Raw genomic sequence first — 23,982 nt, 5'->3', positions numbered from 1 at the left:
GCCCTCATAAAGCAATATACAAGAGCTTTATGCACTGTTGCGAGGAAAGAAAACATGCAAAGGCAACAGCTTCACTGGAGGTTAATATACAGTATGAGAAGAGATTCATTAAAGCAGTAAAGTATTATTGATGGGCCGAAAATCATCACAAAACAAAACACACTTGCACAGAACGTGCCTATGAAAGTGGCAATTTATTGACTGCTTAACTCTTATTTTATGTTACATAGTTATTGGTGAAATGAGAGGCAGCTTTAAAAAAAAAAAAAAAGTTATGGTTATTATTATGGCTTATAATGAAAAACTTTATTCATTTTTGTTTCATACAAAAAGATTTTACATTTGCAACGTCAGCTCTTTTGACATTACGACGACGGACGTTACCCAAACGTACCAAAGAAATCTTGTTTCCTTGTGTTTACTTTTTTTTCTCGCCGAATAAATCACATCAATTGGTCCGTGAACATGCCCGAAGGGGGTCCTGAAAATAACTGCTCCCAAAACTCACTTACTCGTGCTCCCTGGAAAAATAGCCCCCCCCCCCACTGCCAGTTTCACTTATCGACACAAAACTGGGTGGCCATTTTTATTGCATTAATGCGTAGCAAGGACTCATTCCCGGTACTTTGAAGCATGAGGTCCAAATCGGAAGCAGGTTTTCTGGATGGATGGGCCACGCAAAATTGCAAAAAAAAGCTTCTTCTGTGTCATCTTTCCAGAATTCCTAGCGGGGCAAAATGGCTCTTTCCTTGCTACTACCTGCAGTTTTAATGTTAAAAGAAAAGAAAAAAAATCTCAAATTTATTCCGCAAGTTGCACCTTAGCATTTTAAGATGAAATCACCTCAAAGTCATTTGGGTTCCCCTTTCCGTCCCCTGTGAATCACCAAATTTCATGACACATCAAAGTGAATCCAATTTCTTTGACTTTTTTCTTCTTCTTTTTTTTTTTTTTTTAGAGAAACTTGACGCCATCGACGTCTCATGTCATGTGCGTCGCTGTTGATTCTTCAGACGGCCTTGCGAGGGTCACATGGTCCAGACGCAGGCTCCAGGACAAACCAGCCTCATCGTCATCTGCCGATCACAAGATCCCGGGGATGGGCCCAAATGGGGGGGGGGGGATTCAACAAGGAAGGGGGGGGGGGTTGAGGAGTGTTATTTTGCTGTTAGGAAGTCATGGCATAACATTTATAATTGTGTCATTGGAGACGATATTTTTATACGGTGACGCTAATGTTCCGTGGCAACACATTTGAACGGTTTAAAAAGAGGATGAAATCCTCATTTTGGGTTTGATCTGGAATCAACAAGTGTTTTGTTTTCTTCTCAAACTGCCCCTCTTCTTGTATCCTCCCATCTCCCGCCCTGGTACTGGACGACCAGCCCTCGTGCTCAGTAACTCTTTTGTTTTGGCCGAGCATCACTCGTACCGCTTCGTGACTGGACCGGAGACAGCGCCCTGCGGCACCTCGTTTGTCGAAGGCGACGTACATCCAAAGTAAGTCGGGTCCACGTTCGGCAAGTATTAGTTACGCATTTGGCAAACGGTCCACTTGATCCTCCGGCGTAAAAAAAGTCTTTTGACCGTAGCCTGAAACCCGAGACCCCGGCAGCGGTTATCCGAGCCGCCGGAGGAGGGATGACTCTGCGAAGGCCAGCTGCTCACCTGCCGATGGGCCGGAGGAGATCCGGAGAAGAGTTCCGCTGGGAGACCCGGAGCTCCTCCTACGACTCCCGGCGAGCCGCTCGGCCTCGGAGCGCCATCGAGGGCGGGCAGCTGGACGCTTGGCTCCGGCAACTGCACAGGATGCAAGACGGCGACGGCGGCGGCGACGGCGGCGATGGAGACGCAAGCGACCGGAACAGGCGGCCCTATCGGACCCCCTCCTTCAGCGGGGTCTCGTCGCCCCGCAGCAACGCGACAGGCAGTCGGGAATCCCTGCAAAGTGACTTCTTTGTCCCCGTGGGGCGCAGGGGGAGCCTGGAAAGGGTTCGTATGTCGCAGACGCCAAAGAAGGAGCGGTCCCAAGTCAGTTTCGTTGCGCCGGTGAAAACCGGCTGGCTTCCGATTCAAAGGAGAGTGATGAAGGCGGAGGATTCTCAGGACCGAAGACAAATGGTGTCGCCACACTCTGCTGCCCAGGTAAGGCAAAAAGGCACCCGACGTCCAACTGAAGGTTTCGTAGCCCACATTGTCCAGTGTCGTACCCTCGGAGTTTTTGCTTTTGTGCCCTTGCTTTGGGAACACACTTGCACCTTTTTGGTCTGGGGCAAAAGTACAATTAGATCAAGGCCAATTATTTGCCAGAGAAGGAGATTGTTGACCCTTTGGGAAGAGAAAGTAGGCCTACCCATGTTTCTAAAAATAGACGGTACTCCAGTTTCTAGACCGATTCTCCAGATTCGACACGGTAAGAAACACAGGTGGCAAATCCAGGTCCAGAAAGTAAAAACCATGCCACAGTTTGGCTTTAGCCCCAGATGCTAGCTAGCTAGCGCCCATGGTGCTTGTTTACCTTTTAGGGAGCTAGCTAGCTAGCATCAGGGGCTAAAGCCAAACGGTGGCATGGTTTTTGCTTTCTGGATCTGGATTTGCAAACCTCTGTTTCTAACAGTGTCGAACCTGACAGGTGGTTGAATCTACCTTAACTCATTCACTCTCAGCCATTTTCACTGAAGCGACCCCCTTCGCTCCCAGCTGTTTTACTGGATTTTGACAGATTTTGCAAAGCCCACAGAATATTGTGTTCTATTGCTAAAAAAACAAAAGAAAGATTAGAGTGTATTTCTATCTGTTTTGCAATTAGAATGAGAATATAGCTCAGTTTCATCATTATTCACAAATCTGTTTAAAACAGTGGGGGGGAAAGAGCTTTTTGCAACATGGGTTGATCTCTTATACTCTACTGCCACCTGCTGGCCGTTTTTTTGGAATGACTACCATTGCTTTAAGCATTCTCTTCACTTCAGAGGCTGCATCAAAGCCTTCTGTATGCTCTAGCAAAAAAAAAAAAAAAACATAAAACGTATAAACACGTCTTTGGGAGCATGGTGATATTTACGCTAGAACGCATTTATAGGTCTTTGGGAGCAATTGAGTTAGTTGAGAACATTTGGTCTTTGCAGTAGAACACCTTTTTAAGCACAACTTTGTCAAGATTCAACTCCGGAGGATTTGCCTCTGTTTATCCTCTCAGGCTTTGTGACTCTTAGGCCTGCAAGTCTTAAGGTAAAGTGAAGACTTACAAAAAAAAAAAAAAAAGGGAGAGCGGCACAGAGAGCTGTTTGTCGTGAAGTCCCGGTGGCCCGCGGCGGCAACGCATCCTTTGGAAAAGAGCTTACTGTGCATTATTTTGGAAGGTTTACGACTCCTTTGAAGTGCAATTTGAGAAAAAGCTCGTTAATGTGCGGCAGTTTCTTTTCAGAGCGTTACGCAGTGTGTGGCTGGGAAACTTCCTGGAATGCGTGTGTTTATTTCAGATCCCTGGTGGAGGTCTACGGTCTACTGAATGCTTATCCTTTTCAAAAGATTTTGGAATCACGAAGTGTAATTTCCCGCGGCAAATTCCCGTTTTATTTTCATCCGCAGGTGAAGCTGAAACAAGCCATCACGCCGACGTTCCTGAAAAGTCGAGGAACGGTCGGCCTGCACCAAGGTTCGTGCTCGTCTCGGTCCCGAGCACAACGCATTAAGCGCAGCAGGAACAGGAACATATTTCAAGGCTGAGGCGCCACGCGGGTTACCGGCCTCTAATCAGCACCGCGATGGCCTCCCTTTTTTCCAACTGGACCGGATGATGAAAAATAATAACGTTCATTTGCAGTGCAGCTGCTGCTGCCCGTCGAGGCGTCGCGGCCACTCTGGCGTCGGATTGCGTCGCACGGAGGGGAGGCGCTATTAGCCTGGAAAATGTGACAAAAAAGAGATAAGAAGCTAGCGGCGGGAAGATAAGACGAGATTGTCCACCGATTGCGGGAGCGGCCGTCCCAATGCTAATCTTTGAGCATGGCAGTCCTTCACTCGGTCGCCTTTTTATCCCGGGTTTGATCCCTCAACCCCCGTTCTTGTTTACACATCGATTATCCCGAATCAAAGTCGTCCGTCCTCGGCAGCTGGAAACGCGGACGTAAGCGCGGTTGGAAGGAAGATGAAAGATAATCGATGGCGAGGTAAATCGCAGCTTTTGCCTTCTCAACACGAGTTGATTATAAACACAATATCGTCACGTCTGTCATGTCGAGGGGCTCGATATTTAAAATGAATAAATCCTTAAATTGCCAAATTTTGGTCGAACCGAAAGGATATAAAGCTAAATTCATCAATTCCTCACCCTTTACGCTAATCCCCTCCCCCGTCCCTAATTCAGACCTAATCTAAAGGTCCTTCGACGAACCTTCAAAATAAGAGCAGGACTAAGAGCATCAGCGTTTATTTATTTATTTATTCTTAAAACGGAATCATAAATGACAACGACTGCTAAATTACATTTAGTAATTTTACTATGATCAAAACTAAAACTGGACTAAAACTGAGACAGAATTTTAAAATGGCTGATAAAATGAACGCTCCAATTCACCAGCACGCCATGAATGCATCTCCTCAACGAGCCACAAAAAATATCAATCAATAAAAATGCTCGTCTTTAAATGTCAGGCGGGAACACGTTTGAACTTGAAGCGGAGTCGTTCGTCGTGGCCCGAAATGCAAAGTGCCGTGACTTTTAAGCAGCCGCAAACGGCTTTTGGCCGTTAAGCCGTCAAAATATCATACGTGGTCCAAACTTGAAATTGCCTGATGGTCGTGTGCGCAAAATGACGCCAAAAAAGGAACACGTCTTCCTCCTCGCTGGCCAATTTTCACCACGTTGTCTTTAGCGAAGGCTTAACGGGCCTTCAGCATAAGGAATAGATTGGGAGGGGGGGGGGGGGGGGGACACTAACGACAAGATTCTTCAGGGGACACAAATGAGTCGATTGCCTTTTTTTGTGGGGGGGGGGGGGGGTTGTTTTGTTGCCGAGACACAAATGAGACATTGGGTGAGTCAGATGGAACGCGGCGAGCCACTTTCGCTTTCTGGCAGCATCTCTGAAAACACATTATTTGGTGTTTTTCTTGCTGCAATCACATTTTTTTGCAAAAAAGTGGTGCCATTTTCAAAAAGTTGCCTCCTGCGGAAAAATGAGAACGGCTGCGGACCATCTCCAAAACATTCGGCGGCCCGGGCGAGGACGTGGGGGGTTATCCCCCCTTGATCGTCGCCACGGCAACAGAAGCGGCAGCAGATGGAAATGTGACACTTAGAAGTCGTTTTTGGGGTCCGGGCACTCCATTTTTTTTAATAACTCGGCACATAACTACCGCGCGTACCACTAAATGCCATAGCAATTACAAAATAGTTTATTTTTTAGAAGAAAAAAAAGGCAATGTTACAATAACAAATCAAGTCAACATGATATTAAAGTAAAAGTTTACCAAGTGAATTTTCTCGTAAATTTATAGTTTGTTTGTTTTTTTACTGGAAAGGCCATCTTTGTTCTCTGAAAAAAAAGTCAATATTCTTGAATGCCTAAATTAATATAAATAGGACTAAATTCCTGCAATAATAAAATAAAAAGAAGCAATTTGTTCTTTTAAAACGAACGTATTTCAATTTCAATTGTGCACTTTTTAAAATGACGTACCACACTAGAAATTTGCTATCGCTAACGAGACCAAGAATGCTAATCGCTGAATGCTAAGACTTGAATGCATGCGGAATGCTTATGAAATTATCTGAGAGATAAATTATGAAACCTGCCCTGCGATTGGCTGGCAACCAGTTCAGGGTGTACCCCCCGCCTACTGCCCGAAGCCAGCTGGGGATAGGCTCCAGCAACCCCCTGCGACCCTTGTGAGGACAAGCGGTACAGAAAATGGATGGATGGATGGAAATTATGAAACCATGACGTCCTGGTTACCGGACGACGACGCGCTTTACCGACTGCGCCGCCGGTCAGTATCATAACGATGATAAGTTCCACGTATGGAAAGTTCAACGTCTGTCCCATTGAAAACGAATGGGGAAAAGTTGACATTTAACGTTAAACGGTGCACATATACATATATTTTTTTAAAGTTTATTATTTATATTTTTAAAGTTTGAACAGTGTAAATCGGAAGTATTATGCGGGAGTTGTTACGTGGCAAAAAAAAAATGTGGAGAATAAAAATCACTTGGCTGGCGCCGAGTTCACTTTTCCAAGCTAGCATCCATTTTATTGACAGTGTCAACATTGCGAGGGAAGCCAAAGGAATGCGTGTGTGTGCGTGCGCGCGTATGTCGGAGACAGAAGGACGAGTACGTGGCGTGACCGTTTTGTTTTGCCTCGATACGCACTCTCTTCGTAGACGGCCAAGCGGAGAGGAGCCAGCGCGGGACGTGGAAGACCCCCGACCGCTTGTCCCCCGTCATCAAACAGGTACCCTGACCTGACACGCGTGTTTTTCACCTGAGTCAATATGTCAAATATACCCTTCGACACAATTTCCAGTCGTGCGTGTGAAAAAAAAAGGCGAGCTAAAACAGACAGCGAGTAGCATTAAACAACCGCTAATGAGAAGCCATCATTAGCTTACCTTAAGAAATAACACAAACTCTTTTTTTTACAAGTAATTCACGTCATAAAAAAATCACAATAAAATAAAACTACATAAATACATTGTCCTCATTCCAGTAAATCGACCTTTCAGTCAAAAACACGTTGAATCACGGACCGTTTTAAAGACAACTTTAATGGATGGCACTTCCTGCACTGCCGGAAGTGCGACAAAATAAAAGCACATAACATAAAAATGACAACTGATATTGACATTAAAAATCCAAAAGCTTGTCAAATTAAGAGTCTTTTATGAGTTTGTTACATACAATATATTTAAAAAAAAACTGAGTTCTGTCATTTTCCTGGTAAGAATCCCAAGTGGTCGACGCCAATTGTCTACTTTTCCCGCCCTTGCTGAAATGTTCGATTCTAACCAACTCGTGCATTCGTTTTTGTAAACCATCTCATCCAGAACTAACCAAGACGCAGTGCATCAGTATTTCCTTCGCGCTCGCTAAACGGTGTCAGAAGCCTCTAAAGACGTCCCCCATTTTTTTTTTTTTTTTTTTTGCTTTCCTCGTTGTTATTCTGCGAGGGAAAAGTCGCAGACGCCGCGCGCCGCATCGGTCTCGCCTCGCTGCCTCCGTGGCTGGCGGGGCATCGACTGTGTGGAGCCAAGAGTCATCTGACTGGAGAATAAAAAGTTGAGCCCCGAAGGAAGGCGAGGCAGCTGACACGCTATTTAAAAAAAAAAAAGAAGCAGTCCCACTGTCAAGACCTCGCGCTTAATTACTCGATGGTCGTTTTCTGCAGGGGAGGGGAACGCCTCGAGACACGGGTGGGATTACGCGCCCTGAACTCGTTTGCAATCTCATCTGCAGGTGCAAAGCAAACAGAGCGGCACTGCAAATGAAAGGCCCGGAATCTGGAAAGCGCTGAGAAGAGGCTGGAACAGTAACAGGCTGTCAGGGACTCGAGGCGGTCAACCCGCGACGGAAATCCCATCGGACCCACACAAGGAGTCAGTCCCAAGAACCAGGATTGAAGAACCCCCGCGGAGCACTTTCACTCAGTATGGCCAAGCAGACCGTATTTCTCCCGGTAGGTCACGCGTCTTCCACATTGGATTCAATTTCGTTTTTATTCCTGTTCCTGTTCCTGTTCAAATATTCCGCCCTCAGACTCCAGCAGGGAAGCGACCCGAGTAGAAGAACCGCCGTCACGTAGCCCACCGGCACCTCCCGAGGTGTCTGATCCCTCCCGGGGAACGAGCGGCGCCCCGCCCGTGCCGCCGTGCAGGCGCCACAGCTTGCAACCGTCGCACATCCAGACCGCGTCCGCGGCGACCACTCTCGTCCCTCGCGCCAAGGTTGGATTCTCGTCCATCACCATCTCCAGCCGGAAAGTCAACCGCTCGGCGAGCCTCGCCGCGTCGGACGGGCCCCCCGGCCGCGCCGCCGGCTCTCGGCCCGATGACCGCATGGACCCGAGGAAGGCCACCATCGTCAAAGTGACCGAGCGGAGGACGACCGTCAGCTCGGCGCCGGTCGTCCTCCCGAGAAAGGCCGCAATCATCAAAGTGACCGAGCATAAGGAGAGTTACAGTCCGGGGATTCTGTGCAGGAACAGCGTCGCCGTGGATGGCGAGGGAAACGGGACACGGAAGCGTCCGGAAAGATCCGCTTGCGTCGAGGCTGTAGCGGCGACTTCGGTAGGGCTGGCAATCTTTGAATGTCTCACGGTTCGATTTCCGATTTTTGGGTCTGTGGTTTGATTTAGAATCGATTTTCAATTCAGAATGATTTTTTAATTGAAAATGATTCCAATTTATAGATGTGCAAAGAATCGTCACGATCGACTCCAGTCTGACTCGCTAACACGCTAATTCTTCTTTTTGCTCGCGAGGAGAACGAAACAGAGATGCGCACAGATCACAATCTCAGACCCGTTCTGCAGCACATTGCGCCGAATCGCCTCTTAACAGTGTAGCAGAATGCACACAACCACACTAAGTGGCCAAATCGTGTGCAGCGTGAACAGCGCTACCAATAAAGGCACACACAAACAATATAGTGCATACAGTATAAAATTATTTAAATAAAATTGATTTTGGGACATTAAAAATCGATTCTGAACCGTACTAAGTGAGAATCGCGATTCTTATGAGAATCTATTTTTTGGGCGCACCCCTAGTCTCCGATACAAAATGGTGAGTCGGCTGCTGCTGCTGCTGAGAATTCTGGACAAGAACCCAAGAGACCGACTGTCAGGAAATGGAGCTTGGGGCTTCCTCAGGAGAGTTTACTGGAAACCCCAAGGAAAGACCACCAGGGGGCGTTTGCCGCCGCCAGGTGGAGCTCGACTCCGTGCCTCACCCTCATTCAAACTCCGGGTAAGTTTGACAGGCTTCTTCTTGCCAGCACTTTTTTTTTCTTTTCTTTGTGTGTTGAAAAGCTGCCAAGGTCTAAAAATACTTTGTGCCTTGCTGCGAAACACTTCGGGGCCTGAATTCTTTACGGACTTCATTTTATCCAATGGATTCCACTGCTGTGATTTCGGCCCTTGTTTTCGTAGCAGGGTTAGCATTTTTGCCTCACGACTGAGAGGTTCTGTGTTCGAATCTGGTCTTCCTCCGTGGGGTGTCCGAGTACTCCGAACTCTCACCCAAAGTCACATGGGATGAGGGCTGGATTTGCACCCCCCCCCCAAAAAAAAAAAAAAAAATCAGCCCACCGGCCCAAATGAAAAATAATAATAATAAAACAAAATTGGTAGTCCAAACTGACAATCAGTTTTCTGTCGTGTAATAATCGTCTTCTGTGACATTAAAAAACAACAAGAAAATATTTCTACTTGAAGGACCTCGCTGGCGTCCTTGAGGGAAAAAGATGTTAGTCAGCATGATGTCCTCGCACCAACAAATCTGTTTGATTATGCAAACGAAGCAGCGGGAGCGAGCGAGCGCCAGCCAGCCAGCGTGCACGCTCACTCACAATGTGGAGCGAATAAATATTCCTTCCGCGCGCCGTCACATAAAAAAAAGCAGCCTAATCTAAAGGAGACGTATTATGTGTCATTGATGAGACGCTAACCGCGTTGTTCTACTTCAGGCGAACGCATTATCGCTGACGGATGAAACATGTTGCCACCAAGCCACTCATCGTTTTTATTTATATTACGTAAAAGTGCCAAAGTGCTCACTCACACATATTTTCACCTGAAACTATCGATGCTATTTGTTAGCACCAGAGGTGGCAAATACAGGTCCAGAAAGTAAAAACCTTGCCACCATTTGGCTTTAGCCTTTGATGCTAGCTAGCTAGCTCCCTAGCAGGTAAACAATCACCATGGGAGCTAGCTAGCTAGCGCCTGAGAGTAAAAACCCTGCCACAGTTTGGCTTAAGCCCCTGATGCTACCTAGCTGGCTAGCTCCGTAGCAGGTAAACAATCACCATGGGAGCTAGCTAGCTAGCGCCTGAGAGTAAAAACCCTGCCACAGTTTGGCTTAAACCCCTGATGCTACCTAGCTGGCTAGCTTTGTAGCAGGTAAACAATCACCATGGGTGCTAGCTAGCGCTCTGCCACAGTTTGGATTAAACCCCTGATGCTACCTAGCTAGCTAGCTCCGTAGCAGGCAAACAAGCACCACGGGAGCCAAACTTGGGAGCTAGCTAGCTAGCTAGCATCTGGGGCTAAAGCCAAACTGTGGCAGTTTTTTTTTATTTTTTACTTTCTGGACCTGGATTTGCCACCTCTGATTAGCATCTCTATGGCGTTTTAAATGATATGTTAGCATTAAGCTAGCAGACACACAAAAGTGCAAACACATCCCAAAGCATCACTGTAGCCGGAATATAAACACATTTCATTTTTGAGGTAACTGTGCAAACAAAGTGGAATTTGAAGGGTTCAAAAAGTTGATCAATGAACTGATGACAAATTAAGAAATGATGGTAGTTAAAAAAATAACAACAAAATGCAGTAAAAAAAAAAAAACTGTATGCAGCGACCAACAAACTTCTAAAATTGAACAAGGCCTAAAGATTAAAAAATAAATATTTTTGTTTGTTGTTTTCTTTTCTTGCATTGCAGACCCTCATCAGTCCCCAGAGGAAGTCCTGGCCCTAAACGCCGCCGCCATCATCGCCAACATCAAACTCCAAAGGCAGCTCAGTATGAAGAAACCATCGGAGGGGGAACCCGCCGCCGCCCCGCTGGCAAATTCAGGTATTATTACTCCTCAAACGTAATAATCACTTCCCAGTCTTATTAAACATCGATCTCAGTCACAATGAGCGGAGAATGTTGCAAGCGCCGCAATTTGGCTTTCACCGCCTTTGATTGAATCTGATGGCCCGCCCGGCATGGCCGGCGGGGCTGTGGGACGACGGCGTCCGCACCCGCCGGGCATGTGGAAATGAAAGTCAAAACAATATGAGTGTCTCTGCCTCAGCGGCGGCGGCGGCGGCGGTGACGGACGGGGGTCAATGCACAAACGCACGCGGCGAGCGGGATGAGCCTCGTGCCGACCAGGCGCCGCCCACTCCTGACCTTCAAAAATCACGTCATACTGTTTCTCTCCAGGTGAGAACATCAGAAAACACGTTGAGGCTCATTTTGCCGATGTTCACTTACAAATCAAATTGTTACCAAAATTCCGATTTTTGCATCTTTAAAGATCTAGAAAATCTTTACACTCCATGAACCAATTTATTCGCAGTATTGGCATCTATGTTTTCGACACTCTCCCGGCTCACTCTGCCCACCTGTACTTTATTTTTATTTTTTAACTGCCTAACTAGTCAAATGTTGGATGGCAAGGGCTGCCAATGGCCCGCAGGCCGTAGTTTGGAAAGACCTGGTTTAATAGTTTTGTATTTTGGCAGCACAGCGGTCTAAAAATATTTCTTTGGCGCCACCTTGTGGCATTGTGGTTTTTTTTTTTGGGGGGGGGGGGGGTGTCATTAATCGCTGAACAGCAATCACAATTTCTAATCACCGATCCGATCATGAAGATGGCGCAATATATCTATTTAAATAACTTAATTTTTATTTTTTAATAATAATAAAGGCTTTATGGGTTCATGATTTTTGGGGTCAATCAGCGAGTTTGGGGGGGGGGGAGGGTAATTTACAAATACTTAAATTCAATCAGAAGATGGAGAATTATATTTAAACAACTTGTATATTTTTAAAAAGGCTTATGAGTTTTTTTTTTTTTCACTGTTAAATTTTAAGGTTTTATTTACTGTAATTTGCTTTAACCCTAATCTGTTGCACTTTGAGTTTTATTTTTTTTTTAAATGTAAAGTGCATTACAAATTAAATGTATTATTATTATTACAATGCGGGGAAGCGCTTCATTCCCCAGAAAATATGAGCCCTGCTGCCATCTTGTGGCATTTACGGGCAATTACAAGGGCTTCCTATATTGTACAGCCCCTGGTGGCATTCGGATGTAATGCCAGCATTTTATCAGCTTTTATATCAAAAGTTTTGTTTTGCTCATTCTCAGTGTTTTTAATAAACCCACAAAATGGAACCACACTCTGGTTATTTACTGGGAATATCCCCTCAGGTCATTTCAACCTCGCATGCTCGTAAAACCTTTTTCATCTTCTTTTTTTTTTTTTTTATATGATATTGGCTTCCTGCGCAGGAGGCGCTCCGGAAGTCCAGGCCGCGCTTCATCGCCCGCTCGCAGGAACGCGTGCAAAAGATGGCGAGGAGGTGCCAGGAGAGGAAGGAGAGGAAAGGGAGGAAGGAGCGCTGCCGAGCGGGAGGCCCGCAAACGCTGGCGACTCGCAGACTAAGAGCAGCCCAACAGCAGACGCACTCCAGCAACGGTCATTTGATGCAATAATAGCTCATAAATTGTGCTTTGTATTAAAAAAAAAAAAACAAGTCAACATTTATGGACACTATAATAATTAGTAACTCGTTAACATGCCACGAAAAATGGGAGTAATTTGTGTCTTTTGTATTGAAATAAAGAAGCTTTAATGTACATTAGGAACTAAATCAGATAACCCCCTATAAAGGATTAACTGGTAAAGAGTGGTTATAGTTAACACACACAAGTAACTCATTAACATGACTTTTGTGTACATAATTGTATCTTATTCCTTTTATATACAGCTAAATGAATGCGCTTACTGCCACCTTGTGGCTATTGTGGAATACTACAAAAGTACATTTTCAATTGGTGCTGTTATTTAGTTTACGGTTTTTTATGCATTTTGCATTGAACGATAATGTTAAAATTTTTAGACTATATCAAAGTGCGTGAATAATTTAAGATGTCAATACTCGAAATGATCAAAGTATAAATACTGTATTGTGAACGATTTTGTGTTTTCTAGATCATCTGCTCAAATCCAGCGAAAGAGCCAAGGAGCTTAAATCAAATCGGTCAGTAATTTTGTCATCTATGCATTAATTATGGAGGTCATTTTATACTGTATGGGAATTTTATTGATTGATTGATTTTTTTTTATCTGCCAGGACACTAACAGACGTGAAGAGGAAGAAAGAGGAAGAGAAGAAAAAGGAGGCCTGTTTGACTAACAGACAGCGAGCGGAGCTTTTCAAAAAGGTACAAGAAATAAATAAATACTTATATACTGCACACGTAATAAAAAAACAATTATTTACCCTTTTTTTATTTTACGTTTACCCAATAATTTGGTCTTTTTGTGTATTTTAAAAAAGCTTCCCTCCTAATATTTTTGTATTATCTTGTATTTTTCATTAAATATTTTGGGGTGTTTTTGTCTCGTATTTTGGTAGCATAGTGGCCTAGTGGTTAGCATGCAGGTCTAACTTACAGTTCTGAAATTCTGGCTCATATTATTTTCCCTTTTTGTCCAATACGTTTCCCAGACATTATATCAATTCTGTTTAAGTATTTGATGATTTTTCATCGAATATTTTTTTGTGTATTATTTTATAATACTTTTATTTTTTTTACCACTGTTAATTGTATTTTGGCAGCATGAGTTGTGAGGTTCTGACTAATATTTTTGGCTTTTAGAAAAATACTTTCAATTTCAATTATTATTTAATACGTGACCGTTTTTAATACTTTGTATTTTCTTTGGAGCGGCGCTAACCAGTCGTTTCCACTAGAGGGTAGTGTTGCCGCACATTTGCCCTAACTGAAAGCCACCAACCCATTTTTGATCAAACAATGCTCCTATTTTTGTGGTTGAAATAGATTTTAGAGTCTGCTTAGTATGACATTAACACCCGCAGTATAATAAACAATCACTTACACTGATGCGTTTTGACCTCCTTGCCCTGCACTTCCCGTCTGTCCACAATGGAACAAAGGTGTCCATTATTGAGCTGGGGATGTGTTGAGAGTTGCTTGAAATATTTCAGCTCTGCAACGCAAATGTCTTGATCTCATTCATTTCGGCTGCTGTGCTTAATTTTAAGTCCAGTGTGTAAGTGTTGATCATTTCTATTTTCTAGAAACTTTTGGATCAGATCCTACACAGGAGCAGCAACTGAATGGCGGCAGACTGGAATTTCTATGGATGTAATAGAACTGCAGCACTGTGTTATAATACTGCCCCCTGGTGGGCAATATGCACGCACTAGAAAGAGCAGCACAATATCCATTTGTGTTGTAGCAAAAAAGTGCTCAAAAGTGTTCAACTTTTGCATTCTGGCTCATGATGTCATGACTGTGTGTTTCTTTAAAGTACAATATTATCAATATTTTCTACTTGACTATTTATAGTGCCATGCAGAATTGCTGTGCGAAAGCAGACGGCCGTGACGCGGCGCCAAAATATGGGGCGGCAAGATGGCTGAATGTGACCTCTTCGGCCACATTTTAATGAAGAGTGGCCGGCTTGAATGGCGTCTTTGTCCGAGCGCACACTGCCCATTTATTACACCGCTCAGCCAAAGTGCATGAATGCGTGTGCGTGTGGAAGCACAACTGAGTTATTGAGACCAAAAGTGGGCTAACTTGCCAATTTTTAAGTTAAATACGAAAATGAAGACAGGACAGGTATAGCCATCAAGGTTGTTGTCATTTTGCATTCAGCGCTTTTCCTGATTCAGCAGTGCAACATTGTGCAAAACTCCCATTTCCAAGATGGCCGCTCCCATGAAAAGAAGCTTCATGTTCATAGAAAAAAATGACAGAAAAGTGAGGTTCAGACTCAGAAAGTAAGTATTGCTTCAGCTATTGTACTCTATATAACAAAAAAAAAAAAAGGGGGGGTGTCACTCTTTAGTGATGCAACAATGTAAGTTGAGTTCACTTAAAATTATTTATTATGTATTAAATAAGCAAGCAATTTAAGTTCACTTAAATGATTTATTATGTATTAAATAAGTAAGCAATTTAATTGAAAACAAATCTTATATTTGGTCCCGTTTTGAAACACCCGTGTCTTATTGTGAAAGGCATACTTACTGGCTTCCTGTCGGGCGGGCTTTATGACCCTGCACGCTTCGTCTCGCACATGGTCAGTCACACACAAGACACAAAACACTTCTTCTTCTTCTCATTCCTCGTTCTTTCTTCTTTCTTCTGCCCATTTCTCATTTTTGGTCTCCACTTCCTTCCACTCGCCGTCCTTTTTTTCTTTTCTTTTTTTCCTTCTTTCTTCGGACTCCTCAACGATGTCTTGTCTCGCCGTCCACGGGATTTCCCTTCCAGCTTGATCACGTTTCACGACGTCATTTGACTCGCTTGATGAGGAGGAGGAGGAGGAGGAAGATGAAGATGATGATGAAGATGATGAAGATGACGCTTCGGCCGCAGTGATCCGCGCAGGCAGCGCCATGACCGGCGGCAACTTGGCGATTTGGACGGCACTTCTGGCGTGTCTGTGCGTGAGCGCGCGTCACCCTGCGGGAGGTAAGACGTACGACCGGATGCGACGTGCACGCACGAGTTCACGATGCAAAAAAAAACTAAATAAATAAATATATATATTTTTTAAAAATCGGCCAATATTCGTGCAACGTGCGTGTAGCTTTGTGCATGGAAATGGAAACACTGATTGAGGGAACATCATAAAAGACTTAAATATCATCTTCTGGGTGAGCGACAGCAAGATTGTATTCATAAGAACTTTAAGTTCTATAATAACTTATAATATTGTTGATACTTAAAATATATTTATCCAGAAAGAAATTAGTTCAATGATTTAATTGAATGTAAAAATTGTGTATGTATACATTTTGTTAATCATGTTTAATTTTCAAATGCATACACATTATTTTGGACATTTGTAAGCTTAATCATGAAAAATATACGACAAAATGAAATAAATAAATCATTTTATTTATGATTGATTGCAATGTTAAACTTGCAAATAAGTACCACTATTTCACTAAGTTTAGTAAATAAAATTATGAATTTAAATAAAAGCTTAAGATGCATGACATTGCTTTCATTATATATATATATAAAAAAAACTGTGATTTCATAATTTAAATAAGTAGTTTAAATGTGTATTTTTTTTAAATTCATGATTGCGCAATATAATACACAGTAATTTACCCCAAAATATTTTTACATATCTTTTGATTTGATCTAATAGTGCTTACACAGCAAGACCTGTTTTTTTTTTTTTTTTTTACACCTGTATAAGAAATAATGGAAAGTAGTGCTAGGAAATTCATTTATGTTTATATGTCAGGACAATATTTTATAAGTTGACTGACTTACTTTTTGACCAACCTTTCAACTGAAAGACCAACTGCCCGACTTACCCATCGACAAACATGGTCACTAACTAACTCACAAATTGACCAGTGAACTGATCGACTGACTTAAAGACCAATCGAGTGACCGACCCACATAAGAACTGACGACCACCAACTTACCAACTGTCAAACCGGGTGGACTAACTGTCTGACAGACGAGTCAACCAACTAACCACACATTTTTTGCCACAATGTTTGTCTTTTGGCTTTTAGTGCACCCAACAAGGTCAAAGTTCAATCTGCGTGCCAGTCTCGGTTCAAGTTTGTGGCTGTGGCGAGCTGGCGGCGCCCCCCCCCCCCCCCAACACTCACTTGGCTGTCCGATTTGAGCGTTTCCCTTTTAATGGATGCCAGACGCGCGCTTGGCGTCCAGGCCGGCCGTAAATGAAATCCATCACTTGAAGCGCATTAACATGAACTTTTGGCCAATCCAGAGTCTGACCTCCATCGCTCGGGCTAAGTACGGCGAAGGAGGAGGAGGAGGAGGAAGAGGAGGAGTTTGGCGGCGGTGTTGGTTGCCCGGCGCTCGCGTCACCTCTCGCTGAGGCCGAGATGACTTTTTGGCTGCGGGGCCGTTCATTTCCCCGAACGGTGATTATGTGCCAACGTCCCGCGACTGCGACAGTGAATGGCTTCATTATAACAAAAGGCGGGGGGTCGAGAAAAAGGCGGGGGGGGGCTGGGGTCGAGAAAAAGGCTGCTTTTAAATGTCCTGATTATGGCTTGGAGAAATAATCATACCCTCAAACGCATTCCATTTCCTTACCAAGCCTTTTTTCCCTTTTTGAATCAGTTTGGCCACAATCGATTCCCCGAGCACATCGAAGTGTCGTGGGAAACGATCCCATTTCACTTCATCGGGCCGAAAGTGGTTGTTTATTATCTACAAATACGAACGTAGCGGAAATGCGCGCGTAACTGACGGCCGCGCGCAGAAAGGACGAAATGAAGCGTCTCCCCCCTCAGTTCAACTTAAGTCCTTGCCACGGAGATGCCACCAGATGGCGCCAAAGTACATCTTTTATATTAGACAATGGCTTTGGCCAGAGCACAAAAACAGCATCTTTGTTCATTGATCTACGCTCGTGACGTAAATTGAGGACATAATAATGACATCGTCACTTCCGAGGACTACCACAATGCTAAAACCAAATTTGACTTCAATGCCACATTTTAATAGACTCTTTTCAATAGTCTCGTTGCTTTTCTTGAATTAATTAGCTATATGTCGTCGTCGTGTTTGGGCTTCTTTCAAATGCCGGAGTGTTGACGTGATGTTCTACGGGATTAACAAGTCACCCAAAAAGCTGCTCATTTCCCAAAAGAAGGCGAATTTCTTTGGGCCGGTGAATGGCCGACACGGGATCAGACAAAGACTGAAAACGTCTTCCGTCCATGTTTTTGGGCTCGACAATTGTGACAAATCCGTAGCGTTGCCACCTGCTGGCGACCTTTTCCATAGCCATCAATAATTCACCCGACGGCCTTTTCGCCTGCTCACTTCGTTCCAGCAAACAAACTGCAGATTTATTACCGCCTTGCACCCCGCCCAGTCGACGGGTATGAAATGACTCGTCGACGTTTGCTTATCTAAAAAAAAAAAAAAAAAACGTATACAAAAAAAGTATTTTTTTTAAGTAAAAACAAACGAGTCGGCAAAGTAGCCCTAATTACAGGTAATCTGGGACCAAAATGGTTGGAAGATCTTGAGATTATTTATACGTAAAAAAAAAAAAAAGTCTTTGAAAAGCAGGAATCTGTTAGACAAATAAGTGCACGGGAGGACACGCTTTCACTTGTGATCCACAAGAAGGAAACGTGCCAGGAAGAAACGGCATATGGAAGAAATGAGGGCATCGTGATGAGTTGAAAGCGGCCCCGTCATGAATTGCGCAACGAGGAGCGCTTTCCAATCCGGGAAAATTACATTTGGCAACAGCGGTGTCGTCGCGGTTAGCGCACGTGCTTTGCTGTTCCGAGGTTCGGGTTTGAATCTCGGCCGCGGGTTTGCAGGCGGCATCCAAAAACTGTCCATCGGTCTGAACGCGAGTGCCGATGCTCGTTTGTCTATCGGTGCCCCGTGATTGACCGGCGACCGATCCCCCCCCCCCTCCCGCCATCACTCGGGCTTGGCTCGACTCCAGTGAGTCCTAACGAGGACACAAAAACAAAATAGATGGCTTCTCCCAACGCATTTATGTGACTCATTATAATCCCTCAGGGGGGAAATTCAGGCCACAAGAGTCCGTAGCCGCCGGTGTGGAGCGCACGCCGTGATTGACAAGCGTATCGCGGCGCTAACAAATGATGCTAATTCAAAGAGGAGCTTGATGGATGATCCGCTTTCATAAACGACCTTTGCGGGCAAAAACAATGAACCGCAATTGCCTTCGCCGCCGCCCCCTCCCTTTTTGTTTACCAGCCGTGATGAATTATCGTACGCGAGGCTCCCGTCGTTGCAGAGCCAAAAAAACACCGCCGGGCCGTTGCTTGTATCTTGCAATCGCGCGATATTAGATCAGGAAATTGTTTTACAGGTTGATTTGTTAACGACATGAGAAGAATTGTTGTAAAACAGTTTCCGCAGAAATAATCTTGACAGTCATCAAATGAATCAACACAAGGCCACTTAGGGATGTCACAAAATTATTATTATTATTTTTTTTAAGTTAATAAAAGATAAGAGTGTATCAAATTGAACCCAATTGAATATATAGATATTGTCTTTCATAAAAGAGAGAGATATCTTTAGAAAGAAATTGCACATTTGCAGTAGAGACAAGTTCATTCCAAAAAGTCATTGCGTCTCTCCAACTGAGCAGAACCATAATCGGATCAATCGAATGCTTCCAACGTTGGACAAATCGAACCGTCCTTTGTGGAGCGATGCTACGACCTCCATCCAGTTTCTCACGTTTGAAAGTTTCTCTCAGCCGAAACGTACGCGACTGTGTCGAGTAGAGCCGTCAAAATTAATCGATTCATCGGCGAGTAATCGATTACCAAATTCATCCACAACTATGTGAATAATCGAGTAATCGTTTGGAGCCATTTTTTTAATTCAAAATTGTCCAAATCCCCTGATTTCAGCATATCAACCGAAAGAAGACTGATTATCTTCTGTTTGATCAAAATAAGACATTTGCAAACATCCGTCTTTACTTTGGAAAACAATGACAGAATTTAATCGCTAACATACTACAACATCAATTCCCGCCTTTTTCTTCTTTCTTTTTTTTTTTTTATCACTATACGAATACAAAGTATGAAATAAACACCAATTGCTGGTGAACAAACAGTAATCAGGGCAAAATTATGCCAAATGAAAATTAATCCAATGAGTCTATTAGAATAATTGAAAAAGGAATTGATTCTAAAAACATCACGAGAGTGGAGCGACCTTCCCTTCACCGAGGGAACGTTCACAAAGCAGCATTGCGTTGCTACGGTCTCACGTACCAAGTGTCCACCAACTAGCGCTGATTTATTTTGCTAATATAAAACGGAACAAGGTGACTGCGTGTACACCGGCGCAATAAAAGGGAGCTTATCGTGCGGAGAGCCCGACTTTATTCGGACACTCGTTTTATTGAACGTGTAAATAAGACCTGGGGTTTTCCTCTTCGATTAATTTTTTTTGCGGCAAAACAAATGAACACACTTGACCATTTTTGCCACGCCAAACCTCAGGAATTTTACAGGACTGGTCTTCCCCCCCTTACGGGATCCTGTCCTCCCTTGAGTTTAGCCGTGAGCTCGTCATCCCCAGATGAGACCATGCGCTATTCCACCAACTAATGATGCCCCCCCCCCCCCCCCCCCGCTGGGTCCGAGCTCGGGAAGGGTGAGCCACCGTGATGAGCTCCAGAGAGAGCGAGAGGTGTTTTTTTCTGCGCTGAACAAAGCTCAGCTGGGGGGTTATTAATGCTGGATAATACGCGGACTCAGCAATTAAGCAGGGTGAGTTCATGGGAGACCGAAAATGGGGAGGGGAGGGGGGGGGGGGGTGTCAACCCCGCAGAGCTGTGGCTTATTAGCGGGTGAGAAAAAAAATGACGGCAGACCGGTTGGACCCTTGACTCGATTTGCCTTAAACCATTTAGATCAGATCTCATTACAATAAACATGATTCTTGGTAATAGGAGAAGGAGAACTACAGTCTCAATCGACCGCACTAAAAGTTCTTAGGGGGGGGGGGGGGGTCCTCGTTTTTTGGTTGTTTTTTAAATGTTAGAGCATACAGTAGGCTTTGATGCAGCTTCTAACCTAAAGAGGTATCTTAAAGCAATCTTAGCTGTTACAAAAAATGGCCAGCAAGTGGCAGAAGAGTATAAGAGATCAACCAGGGCCATGTTGCAAAAATACTTTTTTCTCTAGTGTTTTTGTGAATAATGGTGAAACTTAGCTATATGCTAATGCTAATTGCTGCAAAACGGAAACAGATACAAATATACTTTTTTTTCTGATGAAAGATGTTTTTATAGCAATAGAACAGAATATTCTGTGGGACTTGCAAAATCAGTCCAAATCCAGTAAAACAGCTGGGAGCGAAGGGGGTCGCTTCAGTGAAAAAGGGCTGTGGAGTGGATGAGTAAGGAAAGAATTGATGTTCCATAATTAACCGATATTGGATTGAAGTGAGGAAAATTGAATTGAATCAGAAAAAAAATCCAAATTGAACGGAACTCTTGTGAATCGAAATCAAATCGACGGATGAAATTAGAATTGATACGCTGCCCTGAAAAGTAGCCAACAGATCTCCCTAGCAACCAAGCATGCTGAAAGTCCAGTTGTGTGACATCACAGACCGTTTGAGAAGACAGAGAACTGATTCAGATGTTGCGGATGTCGTTTAAAAGTCCATGTTTTTTTCGTTTTTACATTTGGTAAATCGTCTCATCGGACGAGCGACCTTATCATTCATTGCCACGTGGGCCCAGCAGTGATCGTCTAAATGTTGGAGCGTGTTCCTTCAAAGTCGCCTTACTGGCTTGAATCTTCTGCGAAAGTTGGAAAAAGATGGGTTGTTCCCGTTCTCCTCTCAAACTTGTCAGCTGAGGATAAATCCCGTCAAATACATCAAGAGAGCCGAGCCAAGTCACACGTCAAAAGTCCCGCCGGCTGTCGCGGAAGCGCCAAATCAACCCCCCCCCCCCACCCCCGCTGTTTTGACAGAATGTTATACTTGGAAGACGAGGGCGAGCAAACGGTCAATTTGGTGCGTTTTTTGATATTGATACAGTACTTTCATAATAATTCATAAAATTGATGTGTGATATTGATTTGTGTTTTCATTTTTCTGCCACTAGATGGCATAATTTGGTGCGTTTGCGCGGTAACAAACAGCGCCGACGCGTTTGCAAGTTCAGGAAACGGCGAGAGGCCGATTACCACTTTGGACTTCTCTTTTGGCTTTCCCGTGTCAGACTCTAGTCTGCGTACGTCTGTCTTCTAAGTAGGACGTTTGTCAATCACATTCGCCGACGACGAATTTGAGCCTTTGTAAGAGCCGTCCCGGTACACACATCGAAAGAGAGAGACACGCAGAGAGAGAACCAAACAAAAAAAATCCTTCTGTCCGTCCGCCAGTCCACTATCACGTCTACCTGTGTAGCTCCGTCCATCCGTCATCCCGTCGTTCTATCCATCCATATCAACCTGCCTACCGACCGACTGACCAATCTACCCAATTTGAACTCAGCTCTATTTGGTCGCAAAGCCTGGACGCTGTAACGTCCACCAAGAGCCACATTCTTTGGCCGTCCCAATTCGGACATCATTTAGGTCCAGAGTACCGATCCAAAGTGTTTCTAAAGTTACAGTGGCGTTATTTCAAGTGGTTTTAAATTATTGAGACTTGGCGACACCCTTTTGTAACATAGGTAGTGCAGTCAGTGTTTTATAAGTGGTATAAGAGGTGGCAAATCCAGGTCCAGTTTGGCTTTAGCCCCTAGCTAGCTAGCTAGCTAGGTCGGTACGGGAAAAACCCTGCCACAGTTTGGCTTTAGCCTCTAGTTAGCTAGCTCCCTAGCAGGTAAACGAGCACCACGGGAGCTAGCGAGGGAGCTGGCTAGCTAGCTTTAGCCCCGAGCTCGCTAGCTCCCTAGCAGGTAAACGAGCACCACGGGAGCTAGCCAGGGCGCTAGCTAGCTAGGGGCTAAAGCCAAACTGTGGCAGGGTTTTTTACTTTCTGGACCTGGATTTGCCACCTCTGCTGATATTCTACCACTTCTGTAAGCCGTAGCAAAGAACCCGAGAGATAGAGAATGAAATCAGACTCAAGGTCAAAGTCAGCCAGACCAATTTTCGTCAAACTTTCAACATCAGTTTGCATATCTACTTGTATAACACCAGGAGTTTCAAACTCAATTCATGGAGACAGCATCTGGGCGGCATCAGGTATTTCACCCCCCCCCCCCAACTATTTTTTTTCCCTGTTTTTTTTTTTTTAATTGTCCGTTCTCGTTGCCAGCCTTTCTTTTCATGGCAGTTTTTGAAAAATACGGCATTTCTTTGCCTTCCATTTGGTATCACTTCAGAACGATATTTCGCTAATAGCTAACCCGAGCCCGAGCTGTTGGTAGCCCAAAAGTGATTAAAAACCAAAACTAAATATCAACCCGCGGGCCACAAAAGGCCTCCGGGCCGCAGGTTTGAGACCCCCGGTATGCATGCAATCTTCCCTTCTTCTTCTTTTTTTGTTTTTGAAAGCAGCACCCTCTTCTTCATCAGTTTTCTTTCTTGCAGGGGGTCGGGCTGCTCAACACAGACCAACGGCCAAGCAGAAACACTACGGGACGACAATACCGCTTCAGCTCGTTGGACAAGACTGGAAACCAATGCACCTGCTCCAAACTCAGGTGAGGCAAAAAATGTCCATATATACACAAGTAGAGTGTCAGGCCATTACATCTTTTTTATCGTAATCAATCACATGACTGACTTCAATAGACGATTAATCATACATTTTATATCTGTTCTAAATGTACAATAAAATAGTTTTTAAGTTTTCATACTCTTAACATAAAAGTGATTATTTATTTATTTATTTCATAATAATTCATAAAATTGATGTGTGATATTGATTTGTGTTGTCATTTTCTGCCACTAGATGGCATAATTGCATTTGTAAGACATTGGCGACAGCTCTGCATTTTTCTTTTCATATTAAGAGCTAACTCATCTTTAACATGAAGTCACTTGTGAAATTGTGCACATTTTTAAAATTGGAAAATACAACTTGACCAGTCTCCACAAATATTTTTGTTTTTAATTAATTTACTGGTATTTATTAAAAATAATTTATGAATTAATAAATAGTATATTTATTTATGTAATAAATTAATTTATTTGGATTTTATTGGATTATTATTAAATTTATTACTGCAAAATTTTGACGTCAAAATTGGGATATTTATGGAATGGGTTTCGATCAACTTTACATAAACGTTCCAAATGGTGTCAGAAGTGGGAGAAAGTTTGTATGCTCTGTGTGGCCTCCTTTGGTATCACTGAGCCGCTTTTTTTTTTTTAAACGAAGCAGCAGCAAGTCGTGCATCATCGTCACGCACGCACGCACACACACACAAACACACACACATGCACTCAGCGTGGCGTTGTCTGCTATCAGCGCCAGCATGTGCGGTTCATTCCCGGTCAGCTGCGA

At 43.9% G+C, this 23,982-nt stretch overlaps 2 protein-coding genes and 1 long non-coding RNA gene across 4 annotated transcripts in view; 2 read left to right on the top strand and 1 right to left on the bottom strand.

Annotated features, from left to right (window-relative positions):
• Positions 1–966: 966 nt before the first annotated feature.
• Positions 967–23,982, bottom strand: part of LOC147156346 (uncharacterized) — a 57,482-nt gene continuing 34,466 nt past the window's right edge. The window contains exon 5 of the long non-coding RNA XR_015091768.1: positions 967–1,076. This is a non-coding gene — a long non-coding RNA (uncharacterized LOC147156346). The remainder of the gene's footprint in view (positions 1,077–23,982) is intronic.
• LOC147156348 (uncharacterized) lies at positions 1,171–14,304 on the top strand. Of its 2 annotated transcripts, XM_086064815.1 has the most exons (13): positions 1,171–1,500; positions 1,593–2,145; positions 3,592–3,658; positions 6,391–6,461; positions 7,463–7,682; positions 7,763–8,292; positions 8,775–8,973; positions 10,674–10,808; positions 11,035–11,165; positions 12,241–12,427; positions 12,944–12,992; positions 13,086–13,176; positions 14,058–14,304. In XM_086064815.1, the coding sequence occupies exons 2-13, from the start codon at positions 1,642–1,644 to the stop codon at positions 14,094–14,096; spliced, it is 2,223 nt and encodes a 740-aa protein (XP_085920941.1). In that variant the 5' UTR covers positions 1,171–1,500; positions 1,593–1,641; the 3' UTR covers positions 14,097–14,304. The 2 variants fall into 2 exon arrangements, with proteins under 2 accessions (XP_085920941.1, XP_085920942.1); XM_086064816.1 differs by lacking the exon at positions 1,171–1,500 and having other exon boundaries at positions 1,511–2,145.
• adam12a (ADAM metallopeptidase domain 12a) overlaps positions 15,040–23,982 on the top strand; it is a 42,460-nt gene continuing 33,517 nt past the window's right edge. Inside the window, exons 1-2 of the mRNA XM_086064811.1 lie at positions 15,040–15,462; positions 23,064–23,176. Coding sequence (XP_085920937.1) covers positions 15,387–15,462; positions 23,064–23,176 — 189 coding nt within the window. The 5' untranslated portion in view covers positions 15,040–15,386. The remainder of the gene's footprint in view (positions 15,463–23,063; positions 23,177–23,982) is intronic.

Source organism: Leptonotus elevatus, chromosome 20 (genome assembly GCF_054856555.1).
Source record: "Leptonotus elevatus isolate MCC_2025b chromosome 20, RoL_Lele_1.0, whole genome shotgun sequence".
Classification (NCBI taxonomy): Eukaryota; Metazoa; Chordata; class Actinopteri; order Syngnathiformes; family Syngnathidae; genus Leptonotus; species Leptonotus elevatus.
This window is presented reverse-complemented; position numbering and strand designations above follow the sequence as displayed.

Coding starts and splice junctions, on each gene's coding strand:
- LOC147156348 (XM_086064815.1), top strand. CDS start 1,642: ATGACTCTGCGAAGGCCAGCTGCTCACCTGCCGATGGGCCGGAGGAGA. Junction 3,659..6,390: donor AACGGTCGGCCTGCACCAAG/GTTCGTGCTCGT, acceptor CTCTCTTCGTAG/ACGGCCAAGCGGAGAGGAGC. Junction 6,462..7,462: donor TGTCCCCCGTCATCAAACAG/GTACCCTGACCT, acceptor TCTCATCTGCAG/GTGCAAAGCAAACAGAGCGG.